Source organism: Oculina patagonica, chromosome 14, assembly GCF_052425735.1.
Source record: "Oculina patagonica isolate OP01 chromosome 14, crgOcupat, whole genome shotgun sequence".
NCBI lineage: Eukaryota > Metazoa > Cnidaria > Anthozoa > Scleractinia > Oculinidae > Oculina > Oculina patagonica.
The window spans coordinates 17,284,828-17,293,909 of NC_135771.1; the positions used below are offsets into that span (position 1 = coordinate 17,284,828).

The 9,082-nt window shown below is 37.6% G+C and overlaps 1 protein-coding gene across 1 annotated transcript; it reads left to right on the forward strand.

Annotated features, from left to right (window-relative positions):
• Positions 1 to 377: 377 nt before the first annotated feature.
• Positions 378 to 3,818, forward strand: LOC144637449 (uncharacterized). Its single transcript, XM_078496507.1, has 3 exons — positions 378 to 545; positions 623 to 697; positions 2,656 to 3,818. The coding sequence occupies exons 1-3, from the start codon at positions 483 to 485 to the stop codon at positions 3,676 to 3,678; spliced, it is 1,161 nt and encodes a 386-aa protein (XP_078352633.1). The 5' UTR covers positions 378 to 482; the 3' UTR covers positions 3,679 to 3,818.
• Positions 3,819 to 9,082: the final 5,264 nt, after the last annotated feature.

Below are 9,082 nucleotides of genomic sequence, written 5' to 3' on the forward strand. Positions count from 1 at the left end.
ATAAGGTATATTTTCCTTTTTAGTTTTCGGATACAGTTTTTTTTTTGTCTTTTTTCGGCGGAGGTTTATTATACCAAAAAATGCAGTACACTTTTGAGTGCGTTACTACGATGCAAATGCTGACATGATTTTCAGGGATGAAAAAAAATATAGCCAATAAAAAGAAAAATTATAAATAAACAAATTAAAAATACAGACTCCCCCTCCCAAAATTAAACGTCAGCTCTTGAATGTATTAAAAAATTGACCAAAAAATAAACTTAGAAAAACACTTGAACACGGTTGAAGAGAACAGAGAGAGGGCTGAAACGAGCGTGTCAGGAAATGAGCCCGCGATCTTTCATCGATTTGTATAAATGGCTGTGCGGTGTGACGTCAAGCATCCCATAATATATTGAGTGTTCTTGTCGATCGGTCGTCATGTCTTGGGCTACCTCGCATGGCCAACGACGGGGCTGTAGACTTTCTCGCTTTGAAACTCCATGCAGCACTCGCCTCAAGAGGTTAAAACCATCCTAGACCGTGCAGTAGATACTGATGGGAATGTGAGTCAATTTTGAGCGTGTTTCATTGATTCTTTACAAAGAAATTAACATTTTTTTCTTGCATCTTGTTGTATCAGGTTTTGGACATGCCGGCGGTGCTCGAAGCAGTAACGATCTTAGAGCGCCTTCCCATCACAAAAGAGGCTCTTGAGGTAAAATTCAGCGTTTTGTAGTCATGAGGACATTTTGATTCTTTTAATGGCTTTATAGCACTTGAACAATATTTTTTATGGTTGTAAAAGAGTTGATGAAAAACGTCGGTGTCGTAAAATGCATGTGAAAGGATTCTAGCTAATTTGAGGTGTTTTCAAGTCACGGCTCGCTCTTTCAGTCGACTCGTAACTAATTGTAAATACTTCTGATGTATTCCTTCAGCATAAGTTGTTCCGTGTTGTGATATTTTCGCTGCTTTGGGTTTTTTCTGTCGAGGGAACGAATAATACGTAGAGCGTTTTATAATGCAAGTATTCTCTGGCGACAAAACATCGTGTTATAAAATTCTCGAGTTATTTTAAACAAAACTTCTGGGTTGTCTTTTTGGAAATAAGGCAAAATCGAAACTTTTCATTTTGATAATGTTTCAAAGATCGCTAAAATCAAACAAAGAGGTTTTAGTAGAGCGTCTTATTCGGTTTTCCGGACGTTTTCCGTAAGACAAAAGTGAAATTTACATTGTCGAAATGTACATGGTAGATTTTCGTGTTGACCTCTTCATAACCTTTGTCTTTGCTATGGGTTTGGGAATTATTTAAAGGATTATTTTTATGAAGAAAAAAAGATTAATTCAATGTTAAAAACTAACTCAGCTCTTAACGTAATTTCTATGATTGAATGAGTTGATTCATTGCTGAAATAGTAATGTTAACTTCATTCGAATTCACGCGGAATGTAAAATAAATGCAAACAAATCGATTTCATACACATCGAGATCACACATGTGGCGAAACAAAATCATTTTAAATAACTCTAAAAAAAGTTCCAAACGAAGAATAGACTTTTTTTCTTCATTGTGCAACACTGTCTCGTGTTATTTTTAATTCGTTAAAAGTGGTGGATTTATATTAAATCATTGATACAGAAATTCACCGCTTCTATTCTCAAGGTACCAGCAGCTGGCTTTATTCCTTGATATTTTCCACATGTTGTTTTTTATCGCCTTGCTTGTCTGTTAGATTCATGGTACTCCAGACCTGTTACTTCTTGTGTTAGTTAAAAAAACCTTTAATCGTTTTTCCGTATTCTTTTTTATAAAAAGAAACCTCACTGTGCCTAAATGTTTTTGTAACAGTTACTACTGGTGTAAAGTAATCCAATTGTGAAGACTAAATGCTATCATACCATATTTTCACAAGAACCATACTCAATGTTTTCAAGTATACATATACTAGTGTAAATTGTTGAGATTTCCTTTACAAGATTAAATGTAATGAGGGGGTCATTGGGGTTTGAGGAATTGGCCAATTTTTTTGTGGTATTTTGGTAATTTTAATCTGGAATTGTGGTATCGTGGTATTCTCCAAACCTGCGGGATGCGTTTTTTTCTTCGTGTTTTGGTCAACGTTAGTCTATATAAAATCTTATCCTTCACCTTTTCCCAACCATTTTCAGGTTTCTCATTGTTTTGGAAACAAGCCGAAACAGCCTTATTGTGTCACACAAATTACATGTAATATGTTACAAGTAAAAAGTTGTGTTGTCATTTTCGCACTCCCGCAACTCGTTTTTGCCTTGTTTTTGCCGCCATGACAACGAAACCACCACATTAAATAATTTCTTTTGTTGAGTCTATGAAAGTACTTGGTGTTCAGACTATGATTTGTATATTCAGATTTATTTTCTTACAAACTGAAGACTGGAGATCCAAGCAAAGAAGGTTTTGTTAGCACAAGTGCTTACAGTGTGCGATCTATAGTATATGGTAATATTTACTGTAAGGTTCCTGTTTTTAGTGACAACTTAATTTAGCAAGCATATTAAAGATGTCATGAAAATTGTGCTAAAAGTCGTTTGTGATAACTCAAGTAGCCGTTCCCAAAATTTCTTTTTATATGAGTTAATGTTCATTATAATTCAGACTGTTTTCTAACTGATAGATGTACTTCCTCAACAGAAAACACGATTGGGAAAGACAATCAATCTTCTTCGAAAGAAAACAACCAACGAGGAATTAGCCAAGAGGGCCAAAGGACTTGTTAAGAAATGGCAAAAGTTAGTGATAAATCACCTTGAGACATTGCGTAATGTAGATTCTCCGATCAATGGGAGTGGAGTATCGTCACCGCAGATTAATGGGACTATCAGGGAGACAGAGAAACCTGCCTCGCCATCTGTTGACAGGGCAGGAAAATCTAAAATCCTTGAAGGAAAAAAGAGAGGTGTGAAAAGAAAACGTCATAGTTGTTCAAGCTCTGAGAATTCACCCATAGTATTCTTGAAGTCAGATGATTCCGAAAGTCATCCCGGAACACCTAACTCTGGCCAGGATGCCGGCCTGGGTAGTCAAAAAAGTAGCACTGTTTCATTATCACAAATGCCGCAGGATCAAGAAAAAGAACCTTTGTTGCCAGTGTCTTCGACTCAGTCACAGACGCCACAGAGTGGAGATAAAAAAAATTTGTCCTCATCTCAGAATGTTGACTTGCAGAGCCCTGAAGAGAGCAGTATTCTCTCAGTTGATTCTGGGATTGATTCACAACCAAGCGTTAAAAAATTAGATGAATTTAATAATGAAAGCCATGCAGTTGCTCATGATTCTGAATGGAGCAATAGCCAACCAAATAAGACAGAAATTGATTCATGCATTTCACAGGATTCTCACGAGAATCTACCAGACATTAGATGGCAGACACCACCACTGAGTGAAGAATTGTCCAGTGAATCAAACGATGTGACAAAGGTTGCTAATCATTCATCTGATGCCGACATGACAGAGGCGACAATATCACAAGAATTACCTGTAGAACAGGAAACTTCAGCGTCACCCGTGACAAAAGAATTAGTATTAGAGGTTAATGCCCAAGAAAATGGTGTAACAGGCCGATTTGGCGGTGACGGCACCTGGTACGATTGGACAGAAGTCATGCCTTCTAGTGATGGGGCTTTACAAGTCTTGCCTTACGTAATACTTGAATAATGAAATTATTGATAACATGCTTTCTTGCTATAGCTGTATTTGAAAAGCTACAGTACATTATGTACGTGTATGACAAATGCTTTCAGTGTCTAGGGTATTATTTTCTTCCTTAAATTAATAAATTAACTTCACTTAGTGTGCGTTGGATTTGTGTGGTTTTTACTATCAAATGTTGGATGTTTATTACCTTACAATCGGTCTTCTGTTGGTCTTGATTTGCAATGAAACATTTTCTTAAAGGGATGGTATCACAATGCGAGACTGCACAATTGAGTATGCTGAAATTTCACTGTCCTTTGCTGTAATTGTCTTGATTAGAGACAGAGGACAGCAAATCTAAGCCATCACAACAAATGCTGAACACACAGCGGCCAAATGCGCAGTGGGTGTGTGCAGTTCCTGCCAAAACTGCTCCAACCTGCTCCATACAAATGTCTTAAATTTCCGAAATCTTAGTAAACGCCACCACTGGAAAGTTAAGGTTTATACATCACTTATGGATTTGAAATTTGATAATTGTTATCCACTGAGTTTCCCAGCTTAAATTTTCTTTCACATTGCTATTTCTCTAACAATTTCCTAAGAAAGTTTGCACTTTTTTTGGTCATACTCTTAGAAAAGTTTTAAGAGCCAAAAACTGGAGGTGATGCCAATTCTGCATTTGACCACTGTGTTAATGCTGTATGGGCTATAACAACATAAAATTGTCGCTGTTGTGTTGAATCAAGTTATCAAGTGCCATAATATAATATTTGCTTGACGCTTTCTGAAATCAAAAGTTTGTGCATACGTTACTCATGATATTACTATAACAGTAATCCATTGTTTGGATTCATTTCCTGCTCTGCTGAACAGTATTTGTGAATATTAATTTCATCTTTTTTTCTCCATCCCATAAACTCATAAAAACATTTTACGCATATACGTCACGTCATTGATTGTAATTTATTAGTAGAGTTACACCATCCCTAAATTTTATTGTGGAAAAAGTTGCCCTGAAAATAATTTTGTTCAAGTTTTTTCCAGCAAAGATGCCAATGAACATTCTGTTGAATCAATTAAGACAAGTAACTGAATGTAGAAGGAAAAAAATGGCCCAAGAAAGCACTAGAGATCCAGAATTTTGACTGGGCAGGTTGTTAAGTATTTAAAATTTGATTGAGTTGACGTTCTATAACTTTTTGGAAAATTAATGTTGTCAAAGGCATCAAAACTCCAGGTTAATTTTTGATTGCCTGGAAAAGAAGGCCAATCTTGTAATAGCTCGTGTTGATGTTTTACTACAAATCCTCAAGTAACCTTAACTGCCCTTTCAAGGATGTGCCTTGCTCAATTGTTGCATTTTTCACTGCTGTCAATCATCTAAGCAGACCCTTCAGGAAACAGAAGTTCCTGAATGAGTTAAAGGGTCATGTTAGGATTGTGATTGGTAGATTCCAATCCATGTTGTTTGTTTCTTTTTCTTCAAGGTTTGTTGATTGTCATTGTAAATAATATAATATGATTACTAGCAGTGAAAAATGCAATGTATTGTAAGTGTAACTGAAACACAGTAAAAGATGTTTGTGGGGCTTGTGGAAATATGCATATTGCTGTAAGTTATGTAAATATACCTGTGGCTATTTTGTGTAAAAAGAGTTAATTTGAAACAAATAGTAGAAGTATCAATAATGTTTACATTTGAAATTTACAAAATAATAAAAAGATTTATAGTTCCATGTACACTTGGTTCAAGTTTTTTCTATCTTCAAAGTTATGGAGGTATCTGGGAGCGAGTTTAGCAAAGTTTACTTGAAGTCTTTGAACATCTGCAGCCACATACAGTAAAAACCCGCGTGTAAGAACCTAGTTTTTTCCGAGTTTGGCAAAACAGGTTCTTGTATTATGGGGTACTAATTGACAGTTTAGGCTAAGTAGGTTCTTAATCAGGTTCTTAATTTCTACAGAGTAGACATTGTTGTTGATTATCAGAAAATAGTATAAAATCTGGTCTGTTCTTCATTATAAATATTTATTAATGTACCCATGTTTCCAAAAGTCCAACAACATACTGTATATACCCCAGTAACATCACCTTTCTGGTTTTTGGTAAAAAAAAAAAAAATTAAATAGTTAAACCCTACATATAAGAACCTGTTGAAATTTGTTTGGCTAAACAGGTTCTTATATTTTGGGATATTATAAAAGCAAATTTCTGCCAGAAGGTTCTTAAATGCCTGGGTTCTTACACGCGGGTTTTTACTGTACTGTATAGACACTTCTTAGAGAAGCTATGTCACAGGGATTTTGCAAATTTTACCCGTTAAAAAAAACATCTTTGGACATCTAAATAAAGATCAGGCTACAGCAATAAATATCAATATTACTTTTTTGAAGATGCAGAGAAACAACTTGAAAAAGTAAGCCTTACTTTTTCAAGTTGCAATCTGTTTCCATCCTAGCAATCTGCAGCCAAAGACGCTTGTTAACAGTTTCGGGGCTCTAATATTGCAATTTTCAAAAAAAAAAAATGGATTTATTTATTATTTTTAGGTTTTTTGCAACACAAATAAAAAAAATTATAAATTTGGCTGTTCAAAAAACTGGTGAAATCCATGACATACCTGGTAGTCCCTTTAAAGGTATTTTAAAGAATTTTTACATACCGGTAACAACTGTTTAGAACTTCTAAAAGATTTTAAAGTCCCCAAAGGTCCCTAGCCAACAGCACTAATTAATGTTGGTTAGTACAGTAATATTAATCAAAGGAGGCACAGCGCAGTGGCCTAGTGGTTAGTGTGCTGGACTCTGGAACAAGTGGTCCAGGTTCGAGCCCTGGCCAGGGCACTGCATTGTGTCCTTGGGCAAGACACTTTACTCTCATAGTACCTCTCTGCACCCACATGTATAAATGGGTATAACCAGCAAATTTACTGCTGGGGGGCCGATAACCCTGCGATTGGCTAGCATCCCATCCAAAAACACCCCAAAACTGTGTCGGGTTTGAGAACCTCTCTGCGAGCATGCTACCCAAGCTTGATCTGTTCTAAGCCTCCACAAGACCAGCTCCTACTACAGTTGGGTGGCACAGAGGATATGAAAATATAGGAGCAAATGGGTGGGGGGGGGGGGGGGGCGGATGAAGTCTACATGACAAATGAGAAGAGAGGGGAGGAAGAGAATTCCTAATGTGGTGGAAACTAGGAAAATGAGAAACAATTTTGCAACATTTGCATTACATTTGAGACAGGAGGCGCAGCTAGAGATGGGGACTGGGAGAACAGTAAAAGGTATGCAGAGCCAGTCAGGGGAACAAATGTTAGTTGACCGAGACATCACTTCTCTGATAAGGGAAAGTTCATTTAAGATAACAAGGGGGGGGGGGGGATGAAGATATTGAAACTCAAAGCTTGAAATGTTAGCAGCCCCCCTCGCTAGCGGTTCAATTTTTTCGGAGCCCCCCTTTGGTTGCCGGAAAAAATTTTCGAGACCCCTCCCCCTCCTAAAAGAGGCTTTATTAAAGGCGAAGCAACACGGCAACTTCAAACAAACTCTTCAAAAATAAGATTTGAAGAGAGGCTCTCTAATTTCAAATTGCGCCTTAAAGCACGCGGCTATCCAAATAACTTAATAGAGAGGTCTCTAACAGGAGTCAACTTCACCAATAGACAGTCGGCACTCCAACAAAACAACAATAAAAAAAAAAAAAAAAAAATTTCTTTTTATATATTTATCACCCACCAGTAAGTGACCCTAAAAAAAAATTAATGTAATAAAAAAAAAGGGTAAATAAAAAAAAAACCCCCTTTTAAAAAAAATTTTCCCACCCCCCCCCGGGTTTTTATAAAAGAGAAAAATTCAAAAAAAAAGGGGGGAAAATTTAAATAAATGCCATACTGCATCGCAACCACAAACCACGCAGGGAGTCTGTGTTGGCCTGTCACTAATGCTTTCAACTGCACAGATCATTAAACTGTTGAGTTGAAAACCATCCGATCTGTATGATGTCATGTGTTGGTTTTGAAGTATACAAACTTTCGGAGCCCCCCTCCTAGCCGAACAATTTTTTCAGAGCCCCCCCTTCGGGAGTCTAAAAATTTTCGGAGCCCCCCCTCAATATCTTCATCCCCCACCTTGTCATATTAAATGAACTTTCCCAAAGTAACTGAGCCCACAGTTTTCATCAGAGTTGCTAAGCAACATGAAGTATTTGTTTGGGTGATTGCTTTTGAAGTACTCATGAGTGTGTGCGCTAGCTTTTGATTGGATGAAATAAGTTGGAAATACTTCAAGTGCTTCAATGAACACTTGCCAAAACTGGCACTTGTTCCCCCCACTGGCAAAGCAGGCAGTTTAGACCTTGTTATCCTCCCTCCATATTAAGCAGCTTTGTCACTAACCAATGAAAATGGAATTGAATGCAAGATCAAAATAGTATAAAAGATTAGACACACTCAGAACCCCACCCTAGCTGGCAGATCAAGAGCAGGGCCCACCCCTATATTGTTGTTAAAAAAAAAAAAAATACGACCCAAGGCCTGCTGTCATATTTTGGTGACATGTTGCTGGCTGGATAATTATTTCACTATAATGGGCCTTTTGCAGCACATGGTACAAAACCACCATACTGGATGGCAAAATAATGTGAATGCCTCCAAAAAAGCAACATTTACCTAACCGTACCCTGGCCAAGTCTCTTGGGAACAAGCCCGAAGTCGTCAAAATGACTCATCTCTCCTCATCTCCCCCCCCCCCCCCCCCGCCTTGTGCAATGTTGACCTCAGGCATCCAAATCGTTTTCATCACAATCAACATTGCTTGGGGGGAGGGAGGGAGGGGGGTTAGCATTCCCAAGCTTTCTTTCAGCACTAATTAAGCATGTTTTTGTGTCCACTTTCCACAAGTGTCCCAAGATGTTTTGACCAGGGTTGTAGCTTCCCTCCAAGCACTATGGAAGATAAGCTGAATACAGTCAACTCTTTCTTAACGGACACCTCTATAAGACAGACACTTCCATAAGATGGACACCTGGTTATGGTCCCTGCCGTTTTTCAGTCATTTTACTGTAAGAAAACTCTCTGTAAGACGGACACCTCTCTAAGACGGACAACGGACACTTTTAAACTGCCAACGGACACGCACAAAAAGTTATTTTTTAGTGAATAATACTTCAAAACTTGTTATCAACATATAGCATAGTAGGTCAGCGCCTTTAGAATACCAAACCCTTACCAAAAACAATCCGCTAAAACGCATTACTTCTCTGGTTAAACTTTGCTATTAACAAACAAGTCGAATTTCTGATATCATTTTTGTTCCACTTTTAGGTTTTGCTATTAACGTAAGCGCCTAAAAACAGATGTGTATTCGTTGTGCAGAGCCGTTTAGCTTTATCGTCTCAAAATTTCTGGTGTCACGTTACCTC

Bases quoted from the DNA above. Each gene is read 5' to 3' on its own strand.
- LOC144637449 (XM_078496507.1), top strand. From the start codon at position 483: ATGCAGCACTCGCCTCAAGAGGTTAAAACCATCCTAGACCGTGCAGTA. The intron at 546-622 runs GTGAGTCAATTT...TTGTTGTATCAG, and splicing joins CAGTAGATACTGATGGGAAT to GTTTTGGACATGCCGGCGGT. The intron at 698-2,655 runs GTAAAATTCAGC...CTTCCTCAACAG, and splicing joins TCACAAAAGAGGCTCTTGAG to AAAACACGATTGGGAAAGAC.